The sequence below is a fragment of the Schistocerca piceifrons genome, chromosome 9 (genome assembly GCF_021461385.2).
Source record: "Schistocerca piceifrons isolate TAMUIC-IGC-003096 chromosome 9, iqSchPice1.1, whole genome shotgun sequence".
Taxonomy (NCBI): Eukaryota; Metazoa; Arthropoda; class Insecta; order Orthoptera; family Acrididae; genus Schistocerca; species Schistocerca piceifrons.
Window position 1 is genome coordinate 77,064,381 of NC_060146.1, and position 17,970 is coordinate 77,082,350.

General features: G+C 39.6%; 1 protein-coding gene across 5 annotated transcripts in view; it reads right to left on the bottom strand.

Moving 5' to 3' along the window:
• The window catches only part of LOC124717390 (fasciclin-2), a 921,178-nt gene that overhangs the window by 85,446 nt on the left and 817,762 nt on the right, over positions 1 to 17,970 (bottom strand). For all 5 annotated transcript variants that reach the window (XM_047244244.1, XM_047244243.1, XM_047244242.1 and 2 more), the window contains 3 exons: positions 14,369 to 14,497; positions 9,588 to 9,874; positions 1,274 to 1,460 (listed from right to left, as the gene is read on the bottom strand). In XM_047244244.1, coding sequence (XP_047100200.1) covers positions 1,274 to 1,460; positions 9,588 to 9,874; positions 14,369 to 14,497 — 603 coding nt within the window. The remainder of the gene's footprint in view (positions 1 to 1,273; positions 1,461 to 9,587; positions 9,875 to 14,368; positions 14,498 to 17,970) is intronic.

A 17,970-nucleotide genomic window follows, 5' to 3' on the forward strand; every position in this document is an offset into this window, starting at 1 on the left:
CACACCTACATTTATTGTCAAAATTACAATCATAAAGGATATCAAGAGAAATTTGTGACTGGACTGAGGACTTTTTGGTAGGAAGGACACAGCACGTTTTCTTGGATGGACAGTCATCGTCAGAGGTAGAAGTAACTTCAGGTGTGCCCCAAGAAAGTGCTGTTCATGTTGTATATTAATGACCTAGCTGATAATATTAATAGTAAAATCTGGATTTTTGCAGATGGTGCAGTTATCTATAATGAAGTACTATCTAAGAGAAGCTGCATAAATATTCACTCAGATCTTGATAACATTTTAACATGGTGCATAGAAAGGCAACTTGTTCTAAATATTCATAAATGTAGAATTGTGCACTTCACAAAATGAAACAATGCAGTATCCTATGTCTATAATATCAATGAGTTACAGTTGGAAGTGGCCAAATCTTGGTGTAACACTTTGTAGGGATATGAAATGGAATGATCACATAGGTTCAGTCGTGGATAAAGCACGTGGTAGGCTTCGGTTTATTGGTAGAATACTGGAGAAGTAAAATCCGTTTACTAAACAGATTGCTTACAAACCACTCGTGCGACCCATGCTAGAATATAGGTCAAGTGTGTGGGCCCCACCCCGATAGGATTAACAGGGGATACTGAAGGTATACAGAGAAGGACTGCACGAATGGTCACAGGTTTGTACAATTCATAGGAGAGAGTCACAGAGATACTGATGGAACTGAACTGGAAGACTCTTTAAGATAGATGCAAACTATCCCGATAAAGTCTATTAACAAAGTTTCAAGAACCGGTTTAAAATGTTTAGGCTAGGGTTATACTAAAACCCCCTACCTATCGCTCAAAGAGGAATGGTGAGGAAAGGATCAAAATAATTACTGCACACACAGAGGCATTCAAACACTCATTCTTCCCAGCTGCCCCCCCCTCCCCCCCCCCCACACACAAAAATGGAACAGGAAGATATCATAATAATTTGTACAATGGGACGTACCCTCTGCCCTGCACCTCATGGTGGTTTGCAGAGTAGTTGTAGACTGTGTGTCAACCTACAAAAGTGCTAATTAAGCTACAAGTCTGATCTTAAGGCTCAAGTTTTACAACAAACACAGAACTACTGTTTGCAAGACCCAAATTTGAATAGCATTCGAGAATCCATCTTTCCTACAACACACAAACCTCTGACAGTCGGGGCCTCCAAGTGTTAAACGACACGTCACACAGACTTAGGAAAGGATCTGGAAGCACAGCCCAGCTGCCGTCAGTGCACTCACCCTTGACCGTCCTGACGATTATCTGACCGGGAACACTGTTGCCAATGGCGTTGGTGGCGCGCACCTCCACCTTGTAGTGCGTTTCTGGCTGCAGCGACTCCAGCTGGAATGTCGTCGCCTGCCCTTCCAGCTTGTGTTCCTGGCACGGGTACGGTAGTAGCCTCCACTCCGTATCGTACTTCTCCACCTGGGGAACAACGGGAAGAATTTTAGAGGAAATTACTAACGCAATCAAGCACGTTAAGTACGGAATTACTGTCCATTTACTATATGTGTGGACTTTGCTTTTAAATTACGAGACAGAATTGCTGGCCATTACTTACAGCTTGTCAACAATAAGTTGACGATTCGTGCAGCGGATATTGGGAACGACAGGACCCGTGCCTCGCCACCTCGTTACGACCTCCGAGGGAACGGAATGGTGAGGGGAAGATAGCATCAGTCGGTTGCCACAGGCACCGTTACCATTAACAATGTGTACAGTAGCACACCATCTAGTTGCTGGAATTAATAGTTCCTTTCCTGTGGTGGGGTGGGGATGAGGGGTTAAAATGGAAGGCCAGGTCACTCAGACCCCACGATGTGATGTGATTAGTGTTTTAGTGCACTAACTGAAGAGGTTACCAGTGCCTGGGAAGAGAAAGACCCTCCTGTTGTGAGGACGATAATATTTCTTTCTTTGGCAATCTTTTCTCCTTTATGTAGTGCACTTTTTGTGTAGTACTTAGTGATCTACTTCCCTGCAGTCTGACTTGATTTTTAGCAATACTAAAAGTACATTTGATGACTACCTCGTGCACAAATTTTTCTGCACATACTTACAGCAGCCAATGAACTCTTCCCTTTCTTTCAGTTTTTGGTGATCCTTTTTACACAGTCATTGACTTCTTTTTAAGTGTTCGCAGACATTTTCCCATGCTGAGCAATGGTTTTTTTTTTTTTTTAAAAAAAAAATCTGTGTAGCAAAGCCCTCCCTATGTTTGCGGATTATGTTCTTTGTTTGGCTACCTTTTTTTTCTACTTTAAGATACTTTTTCTTTATCCTGCAATTTTTCTTCATTTTTAGTGTTCAACTGTTTCATTTCATTGTTCATCAATCAAATTCTTTGATTAGCCATCTTCTTTCTACGTTTTACAATCTTTTCCAGCATTTATCTAAAACTTTTCCTATTCAGCTACTGCTTTTTTTCTATTTAACTATCTCTTCCCATTTCTTCACACTCATATCTGCTTTTCAACAATCTTTATGATATAGTTAACAACCATCTCTTTCCTGCTGTTTTCTGAACATTCTTCCCGCATTCCATTTCCCCGTGTACAGAAACCCTTCACATGGGACTCCCACTGACCCCACAACAGGTCGGATTAACTTACTCTTTCTTTTTAACAACTTCCACCTTATCTCTTTCTCCTCTCAGAAAAAGAAACTGTTAGTTCTGAAAGCTAGATACTGTGTCACTTTCACTTTTATATGTGCCTAACAGGAGTTCTGCACATTTTGGCTGCTGAAGGTAGAACTCGTCTGTAATTCTGTCTCATAATTTATTACTTTTCTCAAATGAATTTTCCTTTTATAAAGACTTTGTGTTTGTTATGTATAAAAATCATCACAAGAAGTGTGCTATGGGATGTACATGCATGTACGATTCCATTTCAACACATTAAATTCCCAATGTAAGTAATGGAAGGCATCTGAAACGTGAAGTGAAAACTTGTTGTAATTATTGTTTACTGGAAGTCACCTTTGAAAGAATTATACACGGTGTATATAAAGTCCGGGAACTCTATCAATTATTTATTGCACAAGAACTAAACACTGTACAGATGCCATACATATTGCAATTTGAATAGAAACTCTGAAAGTTTTTTTACAAACATTCGATATTCGAACCACGAGTGAGCCAACAGATGTCAATACGGTAATCGAATTCTTGCCGTTCCCATCTCAGCATGGCATCGTCGACTGTGGCAGTCGGGTGCCATATTCTCTGCCAGAGCTCTGCTACATCACCTGGTAGAGGCAGTGCATACACCAGATCTTTAATGTGTCCCCACAGAAAAAAGTCACACGGTGTGAGGTCTGGTGGTCGGGGTGAACCAACACACAGAAAGCTCGCTTCGCACCTGAATTTGCCACATTTGCGACCAGCATGGACTATCAGCAAATTACCAAACTACGCTTTGGCAGTATATATGAAAAATTTTTTTGGGTTTTTTCTTCAAAATGACATATGTATGGTATCTGCATAATGTTTGGTTCTTGTGCAATAAATAATTGAAAGTCTTCTTGGACTTTATGTACACCCTGCATTTAATCTGAAACAATTTAGCTTTCAATAACCAAAGAGAATAAAATAGAAATGACGTGTGGCTAGGGTCTCCTGTCGGGTTGACCGTTGCCTGGTGCAAGTCTTTCTAGTTGACACCACTTCGGCGACTAGCATGTCGATGGGGATGAAATGATGATGATGATAAGGACAACACAACATCCAGTCCCTGAGCGGGAATCGAAGGGCCATTAGTCATGATATTCTGTCGGCTGACCACTCAGCTACCAGGGGCGGACAAGAGAATAAAGAAAATTAATAAGTGATATTTTCAATACAGTTTAGATGCTCGAAATTCCCACGACATTTGACACTACCCTTGTCGCGGATGCTTCTGCTGATTTGCATGCTAGGCAGGCAGAGTTGTAGAAATTGCTGTTAAGAGCTGTTCTCTGTGCAGTGAAACTGATTAACTTTATAACCAATTTTTAAAATACTTCTAGTCAGTTTCATCAGCAAAGGTACTGATACTGCATTTATTTACATGTACTCTTGCAGTGTAAAAAAATTCAGGGCAGCTTCCAACATGTCAGAATGGCCCACTCTTTTATGAGACAAGGTAGTAGAAGAGAAGGGGTGAGTGACAGTGTGAATGCCAATGTTGGCAAAGGTGGGAGTCTAAATAGAGCGACTGTACCAAGAAGGTACCAGAGGTGACAAGCGTGTTGCGGTGCCACATGTAATGGACACTGACTGCAAACAGATTCATAAAAATGTAGCACACTGAGAGATTGGTGAAGTGTTGTGTGTATCATGTATGCTGCTTCAACACTAGCAACAAACATAATTTTAACTCACTGTAACACAAATGTATTACTTACTAGCAACAGTATCGTATGTTTAATCTGCACAAAATTGTGATGAGTCAGGGATTTGCAGAGACACAGGAATAACTGCAGATTTCATTATGATATAAGATCGAAGGTGACTTACAGAAGTCATATGCAAATAAGAGTATGTATACTCAACTCTATGCAGTTATAATGGTCCAAGAGTTATAAAACCACATACTAACCGAACAGTTATTCACTCTAAGATAAGCTATTCATTCTAGGATAACATAAATAGCATAATTTAGTGATAATATTTGCAGAAAATGTACATATGACTCTAGGTGCTGAAGATTTTCCCACTCGCTGCAGGCAAAACTCTAGACTAAGGCTGCGTTCACACTGCCGGCCGGGCCGGGCCGGGATGACGCGTACTGGCTCGGCTCGTGCCTAGCCAGCTCAGGCCAACGTGTAGTGCATTCACACTGCGCGCCGCGCCGAGCCGGGATGGCGAAATGGGGGAAAATCCACTTCTCCGATTTTCATGTTTTAAAAATTCTTAGCAGTATATAAGACTTCGGCACTTCGTTATATGAACTTATTTTTTCCTTAAAAGCGTTACTTACGTCGTGAAAAAAGAAAAAGTCTACTTTTCATTTCGCGTGATTTCTTAGTTTCGTAACGCTTCCCAACCGATTTTGAAGAAAGTATGCGGCTAAAAAATCTGATTTTTGTACACGTGGTAGTGTAACATCTTAGCTTCGTATTGAATCATTTATCTTTCCATATTTCTTAACAGTCATTGTGAAATGATGCTATTTGTCAACGTTGTGCACTTGATTTAGAACTCTTGTAGCGAAAAAGTTATGTAGCGGGTAGCCTACTGTTAGATGTGTTTTAGACCATACATTGTTGGGAATTAAATGTAGCTAAAAGTTCCAAAAAGTTTTTGAAATGATAATGACACTGATATCTGTCTCTGGTCACACGTAATGCGAGCTATTCAGTGGCATCAGTGCTGAGTCCGCAAGCCACGGAGTTCGCGCGGTTACAGCTTGGTTTAGTGTAGTCATATAAAGCAGGACAGAAAAAAACTAATTATTAGTGATCAGCGCAGACCTAGTGTCGGTCCCTCGTATTATTTTAATGGTCTCATTGTCTAGATAAATCCAAATGTATAAGAATTTTTCCCTCGGCTACTGCTTTTATAATTGGCCACACGTTGAATCACAAAAGACAAACAATTATTTGTCACCAACATCCTACAATTAGTATAATGTACATTTCATATTTCGAACTAAAAGATAAGAGTATATTAATCTAAGATGAGATCTTGCTCCTGATGCATTGTAATAAAAGCTTGCAACATTGTACATGATTTCTTTCTAGTTGCATATAATAAAAAGCAGAAGTTATCATTTTCTGTAAGGTGCTGCCATTTCGATTTAACAACTGTAACTGAAAGAAAATGCGTGGATTCAACATAACCTCAAGCACAGCAGGACAGGTAAATGAATTATTGTCGACTGGTGTTGGATTCTCGTCTAGTTCAAAGCAGTGTAAAGGATGAGATGTGTGTGTCACTGTTTGCTTCTGTGTATTTTTTCCCCTTGGTGATCTTGTCCCCAGCGGCAAAGGGATCTTAATTCATTAGCAGCTGAAGGTCGAAGATAACACAGGTGCAGCCAGAAGTTTTTCACCATTATTCAATTAGAACCGTCTTATGTAACAATGATTTCATTGTTATCTTAGTTATGTTTTCACATTATGGTGACTCGTCGAATTTTGAGCACATTGTAATAGGGTGGACATTGACTCTCCCTAAGAATATCGACTGGCATTTAGTAAGGGTTTTTAATTACAATAATAAAGAACGTTCCTGAAAAACTTTTATTTACAGATTGAGTAATAACATGTATCACTATCAAAGAACATTTCAGGCAACAATTACAAAACAGAATACAGTTTCACATTAATATAACACAAAAAGCAAAGTTGTCTGTAATGAAGAAGTAAGTTGAATTAGTGCAGTCATTGTTTTGAAAAACCTGGCACTGCACTCACTGCCTCCAATTCATTATAAACAAGCTCTCGTATTTTAAGTTTCACAAACATTTGCCGCTGAACTGGAGGGTAGTTTATTGCACTCCTGAGACTCATCAGGAAGTGGTATGTATCATCGTTTTCGGTCATGTCTTGATGTGCCTTCATCACAGCTAATTTGTCCTTTTTGAGCTTTAAATATTCTTCTTCAATATTTGGCCCACTTCTTTTTTTTTTTCCTTTGTGATTTTTTTTCCCTTTGTGATACTGTGCTTGCCAGTGGCGACGTTTCATCAACTGCCACTAATGATAATATATCAGACTGATCTCGTTCACCTTGTGGACTAGAGTGGTCGTTAGACGAAAATTCTGGAGGTGGTTGAGATTGACTTGCTGGTTCCATTTCTGATGACAACGAACTCTGCATTGCTCTTGGAATTAAAATATGTGGAAACTGCATCATTACTGTCATACTATCCGAATTTCTGATACCAAATTGATGGACACAAGTTAATGTCATGTATATGTTATTCTGCATTCATTAAAGTAAGAACATCGCAAAAAGATGTCACAGACAACAGATTATAGTAACGTGCCACAGCATGACTTTACAATGCATTGTCATCTGGTAGGGAAACATTTCTGTCCCCCAGTGGCACTCATATCTGTCTCCGTTTACAAGTAAATGCGATCTATTGAGTGGCGGCAATGCCGCGATCGCTGACAAGCTATTGTTGTAAATGCATGTAAATACGGTAGATTAAATAAATGAAATAAAAGTAATTTCGCATGTATCATTATAATAAACGTAATTTTTCCTCACTGATTGTGAAATGTGAGGTAACTTCTCAAAATAAAAGACGTGTGCAGTCAGACTTGTGATGAAAGCAGAAGGGAGACGAGTGATGCATGTACTGCAGAAGCTGTAGTGCTGCTCCACAGGCTCGCACCAGCGGTCGGCTCGCGCCGGCAATATTAAACACTCGGGATGTCGCCGGCTCGGCTGCGGGAGGCTCACGCCGTGTCGGCGCGGCCCGGTCGCCAGCGTGAACACCGCAATTCAAAACGATGTGTTTGATATCAAAGCGGGCGGCGGCCCGGCCAGGCTCGGCTCGGCCTGGCCGGCAGTGTGAACACAGCCTTATAAGGTAGCAGCAATAGGCCTTTTATTATGCTTATTGTTAAATGTATTGTATAAACTGCTATCTTTAGTACTGGATTATTATGGATATTAATAATAGTAATAATAAAAATAATCCATAATGTAAACTAAATACAGGTGTCAACTTTATTTTAAAAAAAAGAGTTCCACATTTTCCAGTTCCTGATTTCTCCAATTCAGTTTTTGTTCTTTCATCAAGTTGTTTCTGCCCTGAGACATTCAATTGTTACCAACATCTGACATGACCTTGTGTCATGGCATCTCACTTAATGATAACCTCAAGTCTGTGAGAAATCCTTGTCGGAACACACTTCAAACCATTAGTACTGTAATGAAATGTAAACAGATTTTGATAGCAATGATGTTCCATGTTTCAAACCAGCACTGGCAGTATCTTGTTGCAGTACTACTTTGAACACAAATTAGTTTAAAAGAACTGAAGCCTGAATATTTAATTCTGATCTACAAAACAGGTGTGCTCAAATATGGACCCCTCTGCACATTTTTCAATAAAGGAATGAAATATGCCTTCAGTTTTGTGTGACAAATTCACAGCTGCCGTGAGGCAGTTTTTGCCTTGCAGCTCGTAGTGCATGCATCGTGGACACAGAAAGACTTTATAGAGGAGGTGAGGGAGTAGAACTTTTTGTATGATACACGTAATCCTGATTTGGAGGTAGAATACCTTTGCCCTCGATATACTCTTGATAGAAAGCTGAATTCTCAAAAATAGTGTTGTCACTGTGACGTCTGTAACTTCCAATATTAACTACTGTAAACTTGTAGTATGGATCAACGATCGCCAGGAGAAGTAGCAAAAAGAATTGTTTATAACAGAATAACTGGGATCCACTATTCATCAGGCATTTTAAGCTGCTTTCCATCTATGCTTCCAAGGCAGTTCGGAAACCCCCAAAGTTCTAGAAATCCTTCTTAAGATTTCTTCCACATCTCTGTTGTAGGGTTAGGTAAATACTTGGGTTGTAGAACAGTCCATATTGCCTGGCACACTTCTTTCACAATTTCTGAGACTGTTGAACGTCCTAATCGAAAAGAAAAAGCTATGGTCTGGTGACTGTCGCCTGTAGCCTGTATCTGGAAAAGATTAAAATAAATAATGTCGATAGAATGAACAGATAACTTAACAACCAAAGATATGTTTGTTTAAATCACTGACAATGTTATGAATACAATGAAACAGAACAATCTATTTAGTAGAAAGTTCTCTCTAGCGGGACATACGGAACTAGATGTTAGTATCGTTTGCTGTATTCGTAAACACTGCAGATAAATTTATCACTCCACTCGTAACTACATTGTGGGATAGCACTTTCTTCCGCCAAGCCTTTCATATGATACAGCAAAACTGAAATGGAATAATTTATATGACTTCTGTACGAAGCCAAAGAGGCCACAAATGGTAAAACTTAACTCAAACAAATGGCTAGTCTGTGCCTTGTATCAATTGGCTTTCTCCAGTTCGTTGTGCACTTCTCAGTGCTACCTTTTTATCAGGTGATGCAGTTCCTCGAAACATTCTCGCGAAATACAAAAATATTTGAAGTACCTATCTTCGTCAGACTCTAGTTCAATACACAGATGATGGTATTCTGACTTGCTATTAACACCGTGCACCCAACATCCCCTCTTCTTGGTGCCATTTCATATTGCTAGTGCGAGGAGGAGTTCTTCCTCGTCCGAACTACTCATTTCTGCACTTAAAGAAAATGAACTCGCACAAAGACAACGTGTCCCGCGTGAAGCATCCAAGCAGCCAAGACAATCGTGCTATGCATGCAAACTTAACAATGGGGTTCGGCCCCCTCCACAGTGTAACAGCTGATGCAGCAAGAGTCGCTGTGGCTGGCCGTTGCCTGTGTGGCGTCCCTGGCCGCTGACGGGCCTGGCCTCCCGCTGCGCCGTCCGTCGCAGCGGCAGGCCGGATTCCGTACACACACACACACACACACACACACACACACACACACACACACTGAAGAGTAAATACTTACAGGGCAAGACTTGACGGAGTAGTGAGTGATAGGTTCACCATTATCTGCAGGCACCTGCCACCGGAGCTCGTACCGGTTTGGGTACGGAGACACAACCACCTCATTCTCAGTTCCGGACGTGGCAGATAGAGGCAAACCCAGTAGCCGCGGCTCCTCTGGTGCTGATATCCGTGGGGTTGTGTGTGTCTGCTGTGATGACCACGGACCGAAACCGACCTCGTTCTGAGCCGCAAACCGGAAGTTGTACCTGGTCTGGGGCTTCAGGTTCTCCAGAATGTATGGAGAGTCTGAAACATTAAGGGCAGAGCTGGTGAGTCACCGAGCAGATGGCCACAAGTTCTGGAGCAGCTTCATCCATTATGAGAAGTGTGCACTGTATGAGGATTGGAACTTTAAACAGTGGTAACTTTATTTACTCTGATACAAAATAGATGCAAGTTTCAAAACTCTAATATCCCTCAAATTTGCCACCAGCATTGTATACAACCCACTGCCCCTGAAATGGAAGTCACAGGATACCTTTAGCTGTGCCATTTGTGTTGATGGTTTAAGTGACTCAATCTAATAACCTGACGAATCTGTGCAACAGTTTTGAAGTGAACATCACGAAGTACCTCTTTCTTTTTAGGAATTGATACAAAGTCACATGACTTAATTAAGCTTCTGGCAGGTGATACAGCAATTAACAGTCCTATCAATCGAACAAATCCGACACAGCCTGACCTGTATGAACCAGAGCACTGTCCTGGAAGGTGATGGTTAGGTTTTGCAGAAAATATACCCATGTTTTTCTCAGAGCTCATCAATGTGTGTGCCCAAAAATGTCCAGTAACACAATGAACTGACAGTCTACCATTGTAAAACAATATATGTTAGGATAATACCATCACAATCAAATACAAGAACCACTATAGCCTTCACACTGCTATGGTTATGACAAACTTTCGATTGTCATGGTGACCAATAATTATGCAATTTTTTTTTATTGGTGTTTTACGTGTCTCTCATACTATTTGGTGCATGTCTCATCCACAGTAAAGATATGATGTAAGAAAGCCTCTCCTTCGTGTTCCAAGTGTTCAGTGTTGGTAGAAGCAGCATCCTACCAGGGTCATTTTAAAATTTCTGACAAATAGTGCAGGACCCATTGTCATGCAATTCTTAAGTCCAGACATTCCATTGGGATGTAAAGCACCATCATATGCACTAATCCTGTCTCTCAGGCCAGCTCATGAATTGTTTTGCGTTGATTTTATCGAGTAATGCAATACCATATTTATCCAAATGCAAGCTGGCCTTTTTTTTCAGATTTTAGTGGTCCAAAAATGCACCTGCAGCTTTGATTCAGGGCCAAAGCCTAAGAAGTTCCCAAAAATGCTGCTAGAATCTGCCACAATAAGTTATTTTGCCACAGACATCATTGTGTTGGTGTTTTGAGTATTGAATGTACTTATTTTTTATCATGGGGGAAATTCAAATTTAATATTCCCCATCTTCAAATTTTTAAAATATTCATAGTAATAAAATAAATCTCTTTACATATACACTATCAAAATGGACATTTTTCAAGAACCTTGCAGAAGTTGGCAAGCATGGTAAGTACATTTTGACATTTCGAAAGCTCCTGCTCATTTGGAAACTGTTGGCACACATCTTTCTACAATTAGCCGTTTCTCAATGCTGCCAATATTCACAATGTAGCAATAAGAAGTGTTTCACTGCCTTAATTTTTCATATTCATATGAGTACAAACAAGTTCCACTTTTGAACATGAGCATCCTTATAAACCTTGGTTTTCTGCAAGAGATGTCTACCACAGCACATGATCGATATGAATCGTGTTAACTGCACTGCACGTAATGTGTGGAACTTTTCCACTAACAACCCCCCCCCCCCCCCCCCACCCCAATCTTCACTTTAGTTTCTTCCAATGAATGGTCAATGAGAGCAGTGCTCATTACAACATTTGCAGACAGTATATTCAGATTGCATCCTTTGTCTCAGTCTACTTTACTACTTTTGTGAAGTGTCAAGTTTTAGTCTACCACGATGAACCGTGTTCATTATATTGCAAAGTTGAAAAGAGAAGTGATTTCTCTCACAGAGAAAACATGAAATCGTACTGCAGATCAGTGACACGGGATCGATACAACTACTGTGAGATTGTGATGGCAGCAAAAGGAAGAACTTTTAGCTTGCTCCAGCATAAGAAAAACATTTTTTGCACCAAAATATGACCGCTGAATGTTTTTTTAGGAAGCAGTGACAGACGTGCTTACCCATGAGTGCAGAAATTATCCGAGTTAAATCACATTAAGTTGCTTGACAGCAGTAAATCACGAATTTTAAAGAAGTCGCAACTGGATTGCCCAGTTCATGAAATGTTGGGCATTTTCTCTTCATGGGCTCACTTCAATTGCACAAAAACTGCCAGAAAACTATGAGGAAAAACTCGTCTAATTTCAGCATTTCATAATCGCACGGCACACTGAAAATAATTATCTTCTTGGTCAGATATGTGATGCGGACCACATTCCACTGTATTTTGACACGCCAACAAATTGCATGATAGAAGAAAAGTGGAACAAGGATGTCAAGATACTGTTCACAGGTGGTGAAAAGCAGCAAACCTGTCACACTTGCCTATACAGCCGATGGCAATAAACTACCGCCATTCATTGTTTTTAAACACAAGACGTTACTAAGACAGAGTCATTTCCAAATAATGTTATTGTATGTGCTAATGAATGTGACTGGTTCACGGAGAACTTGGTATTACATTGGAAACATCATCCTGGTGCCTTGTTCGGTTTGCCAAATATGCTTGTACTACAGTCATACAGGGGTGCAGTGCTCATTACAACATCTGCAAACAGTACATTCAGTTTGCATCCTTTGTTTCAGTCTACTTTACTACTCTGGCTCTAACAGAAAATTAGTAGAGGGCAGAATGAACTTCGGGGTAATTCCAGGAGGGTTGACTTCAATTCTGCAGCCATTACATGTTAAACAAATCATCTAAGAATAAGCTTAAAAATATGTATATGCAATGGCTAATGAAAAAACATATGCAATTAACACCTACAGGGCTTGCTAAACATGTAAGCTCATGTGAGTGGATTGTCCAGTCTAGAAAGGATATCCCGGATAAAACTGTCTGTCACACATTTTTTAAAAAATGCTGTGTTTCTAATGCACTTGATGGCATAGAGGATGATGGTCTCTATGAAGGGAGTAGTGACAAGGAATTGAGTGATAAAAACTCAGAATCACCCAAGTAATGCTCAAAAACAGTATGTACATGTTTACAATAGTAAAATATGATTTCTTTTTATACTTTCACTTTTCATTACTAAGTCAGTTTTCTTTATAGATATGTGATGGTATCCAACTAGTCAGTGAGCCTATGCTACTACCAATGAGAAACACATGGTGTTTGTGTTCCTTATGTGTGTGTTTATGTGATAGTTATTTACATCTTTGTGTTCTATTATGTGCTGCAAATTTGTATTCTTGTTTGCCACATTAATGGAGGCTTTTCTAAAGTGACACTCGCCTCTGAATCACCACTGTCAGCCTACCTACATGAAGTTCCTATAATGGGCACCTGTATTCTTGGCAGCCACGTCCATATTTGTTTGTCGAACAACACTGAAAGATGTACGAAACGCTGCATGAGAATGATTTTCTGCAGTGATGGAAATACTTTCATTTCATGTCCTGTACATATCACTTGAGATGTTAATGATTTTGTGTAGACAGATTATATTGTTTAGAATCTTAAATACATAACCTGTCTAAATTCACCAGAGAATATATAGATTGCTTTTTGCCAAATTTATTTCCTTTAAATCAATTGTGAAACGCTGTCAAGCCAAAATGTTAAATTTCTTGGATGAAAAGACCATATTTCATTGAAAGACAAAAATACTTTGGATGAAATTCATGTGACACAGGAAGACTGACATACAACTCGGATACGAGTTGCGATACAATATGGAAAAGTCTTAGTGGCCCCAGCTGCCCTAGTTCTGCTCGGAATATTTCAATAGATATCACAAATTGTCACTGTTTGCAATGTAATAGTAACTTTAAGTATCCAAAAGATAAATTTAAGTCCATTCGAATTACTACAAATTAATATTAGTCCCAGCAAATCTCCGAGAGGTGGGGCCACTTTATACTTTGTCCATCATATGATAAGCGAGTGATTTTTAAGTGTGGCTTGAAATGAAGGTACCATCCCCCTCCCCACCCCAAGCCTCATTTTTGGGATGCAGCTCACATCTGAGGTCAGCTTACATTTGGGCAAATACAATACCCACAGACACCTCTTCTTCACTGACAGGCTGTCAACCTGGCCAACAAACGTCTGCCAGGTTCTGGTGGCTCTAGCTGAATGCTTTTACCCACCTTAGCACTGATCCGTAAGGCAATTCATGTTCTCTGGAAGCTTCCTGAAGACCTTGATGAGTCTATCGCATTGTGTGTTTTCTGACACAATTAATTTTTATCTGACTCCATCATTCTAATTTCAAATGCATTGTGACAGCACTATATTAGAATGTATGCTACACAAGACCCTGTTCTTCTCATAGCTGCACAAGCACTTAATGTATGAAGGGAGAGTACAGTGGTACAGAGGTAATGCAGGTGGTATATGGATATTATCTGATTCTGTTGTGTTGCATCTTTATGGCAGTGTTGGCACTATTTTTAAGTTCCAACTCTTGTAGTTCAACACTTGCTCAGATTTGTCGTAGAGAGCAATAGATTCTTACCGACTGGCCATGTCCTGTTAAGTGCATCTTCCCAGCCTTGACTGTCTTGCTTGTACTGAACGGCATAGTTCTTCGTCGGAAGGCCACCGTCATTTCCAGGGCCGAAGAATTTAAACGTCACAGTTGTGGCTGGAACATAAAACTGATTATGATGTACATTTCTAAATTGTCTATTTCTGTTTTTAGTCTTTATGCTTCTAAAAAATGCGTCCTAATTTTGATGCCTGCACTTTAGTATGTTTCGCAATTTTTCTGAGATAGAGGAGTGTATTTCACTGGGTACATAATTTTATAATGCAGAACATTACTGGGCATTTCATTCTGTCACTTTTGTATGTAAATTGAGACAAGTCATTACAGACTTACTTTTAACAGTAATGTTGGCATAAATAACACTTATGCATGTGATCCTGTCACATCCAGAACTGGCTATTAACAATTCTCTCTACTTATTTTTTCTGATGAAAACATAAAATTGAAATGTTTTAAACAACTATTTCATTTAATGAAATTAATATCTATAAATTCAAATTACTGTAACAAGTTAAACTCATTCTTTAATGTCCACTCACATATATCTCAGTAATTTACAATTTTTGTACCTTAGTTATTATATCTTTGAACTACAGTGTGTTGAAAATTTATCTTGGGAATGGCATCAGTGCAAGCAGAGGCAGTGTGAAAACAAGTTCAAATATGATGTATAAGTACAGATATAAAGAAACACAAGTTGGAGTTTGACTGGATTCAGTGTTACTGACCAAGGGTTAGTAACACTGAATCCAGTCAAACTCCAACTTGTGTTTCTTTATATCTGTATCTTTATATCTGCATCATATTCCCCATACCTAAGAAAGCATCTACTATGGACTGTGAAAACCATCGAACACTCAGTCTTCTTTCACACGCATCAAAAATTCTAATAAGAATAATTTTGAAAAGAGTTGAAAACCAATTGAATAGCACTCTAAGTGAAGACCAATTCGGTTTTAGAAGCGGTGTAGGGACGAGGGAAGCAATCTTATCTTTAAGACTAATAATTGAGAAACAAATTTCCAAAAACAAACAAGTATTTATAGCCTTCGTAGACCTCGAAAAGGCATTTGACAATGTTGTATGGCCAGAAATGTTTAGAATTCTGAAGAAGGCTGGTCTGAAATATAATGATAGAAGGATAATCTTTAAAATATACCAAAATGAAACAGCCTTAGTTAAGAAGGAAAACAAAGAAGAAACAGCAAGAATAAGGAAAGGAGTGAGACAGGGATGCCCACTATCTCCAGTAATTTTCAACGCATATATCCAAGAAGCAATAGACAAAATAAGAGAGAATATTGAAGTAGGAATAAAACTTAACGGAATGAAAATAGATATGTTGCGATATGCAGATGATATCGCCATAATTACAGAAAGGAAAGAAGATTTAGAAGCCGCACTCAATGAAATGGAAAACACCTTAAAAGAACAGTATGGAATGAAAATAAATAAGAAAAAGACTAAAGTGATGGTGAGTGGCGCCCTGAACTACAATGAACCCATACGAATAACAATAAAGGGAGAGAAACTAGGGCAGGTTACAGAATTTAACTACTTAGGTAGCAAAATAACAGCAGATGGAAGGAGCAAAAGTGACATTAAAAACAGAATACAACTTGCCAAAATAGCATTCAATGGAAAAAGAAACTTACTGACGAGTAGAAATGTTAGTTTAGACGTAAGAAAGAGAGTCATGAAAACCTATGTGTGGAGTACAGCCCTTTACGGATGTGAAACTTGGACTAGTGGAAAAGAAGAAAAGAGAAGATTAGAGGCATTCGAAATGTGGTGCTACCGGAGAATGGAAAAAATCAGCTGGCGAGACAAGGCTACAAACGAAGATGTCCTCAGAAGAGTGAAAGAAAACAGATCTCTTTGGCGAAATATACAGAAAAGAAGAATAACCTTCATAGGTCACATTTTACGGCATAACAATTTCATTAAGAGAATATTAGAAGGAATCATTGAAGGAAGAACTCGCCGAGGACGACCTAGATTAAGCTACATTCAACAAGTAATAAATGACATCGGGTGCCAGACCTATGCAGATATGAAGAAGAAAGTTGACAAAAGAACGGAATGGCGTGCTGCTGCCAACCAACCTGTGGGTTGATAACCGAAGAAGAGAGAGAAGAAGACCAAGGGTTCACGAATTGTAAATAAATTAGTATGTCTACCAAAAATGGAAGTTAAAATTATATATTAAAATCGCCAGTTACATGAAATCAACTTTTGTCAAGAGCTATGATTCAAGAAATAAGTAAAATTAAGTTGCCTCTCCTTTCCTCAAATAATTTTTAAAACATTGCAACAAACTCATTAATTTGCAGTTAATTGCAATTGCAGCTGAAATCCCAATAAAATTAATAGTCGAGAACAGTGGCAAAAAGTGTTCTGGTTTCAGTACAGCACAATTTTATAGACTACACATCTCTGTCTAGGGTTTAGAATGGATTTTTATATTCTGGTGCAAATGTCTATAAAGTGCTGGTGGACATCAGTTAGGAAGTTGAAAATCCTCAAATATTCAAGCACAAAGAAAAAGAATACCTCACTAACTGCACCTACAAATTATCAGAATATTTGGATGCAGGAATGTAAACTCTGCATACCTTTAACATTTGTATAGCAAAGATCCTGACTTTGAAAAGTACCAGGTGGTTATAATTAAAACTTTATTTTACACATTAGAACACGGAAACAAGTAACCGTACGAGTACCAAACTTGGTAGCATTAATGTACAGAGTATGGAGTGCAGGACTTCCATGTGCCACAGTGCCACTGCCCAGTTCCAAACTATGGCCACCAGGTGCTGTGACCAGTCATTGTGATTAAGAGTCTCACACACCTGATCAGTCACAGTGCACTTGTTAACGTGTCAGCAAGAGCTTGGACAAAAGGAGCAGGGCATTATTGGTGAAGCTCTATTATCAAAACAACAATAATGCTGCAGTGGCACTTTGAGAATATCGCTGGCTGAAAGGATTACAGAAGGATCCTCTTTCTCCACATGCTGTGAAGAGCAAGATGAAGAAGTTAGAATAATTGGAGGAATAACTGGAGAACTGGGCGCCACTCCGGGAAGAGGCTGATGACCGGTTGCACCACAGGTGGTTGATTAAATCGCAGTTGCTATGGTAGACAATGCCCGATCGTCAGACAGTGCAGCCACGGCAGCTGAACACCCCGTGCTCCACTGTACGGAAGGTGCTTCGAACCATTCTCAAATGGTATCCGTACAAGAACCATATCATACAGCAGTTTGCACCACAGGATGCACAATGACATGTTGACCTCATTGTCCACTTTCTCGCAAGGATTGAAGATGACGCGGGCTGGCCCTAGACCGTCCTATGATCTGACGGGCGAGGTGAACAAACAGAACTCCCGAGTGTGGGGATCTTCACCTCCAATCACTGTGCATGAAGTTCATATGTATGGTGAACGTGTCACCGTATGGTGTGGCTTCACAGCTACATTCATCATTGGCCCATTCCTTTTTGAACAGGTTGGCGTTCGAGGATCAAAGATGTGCAGTGTGACTGGCCGGAATTATTGCGATTTG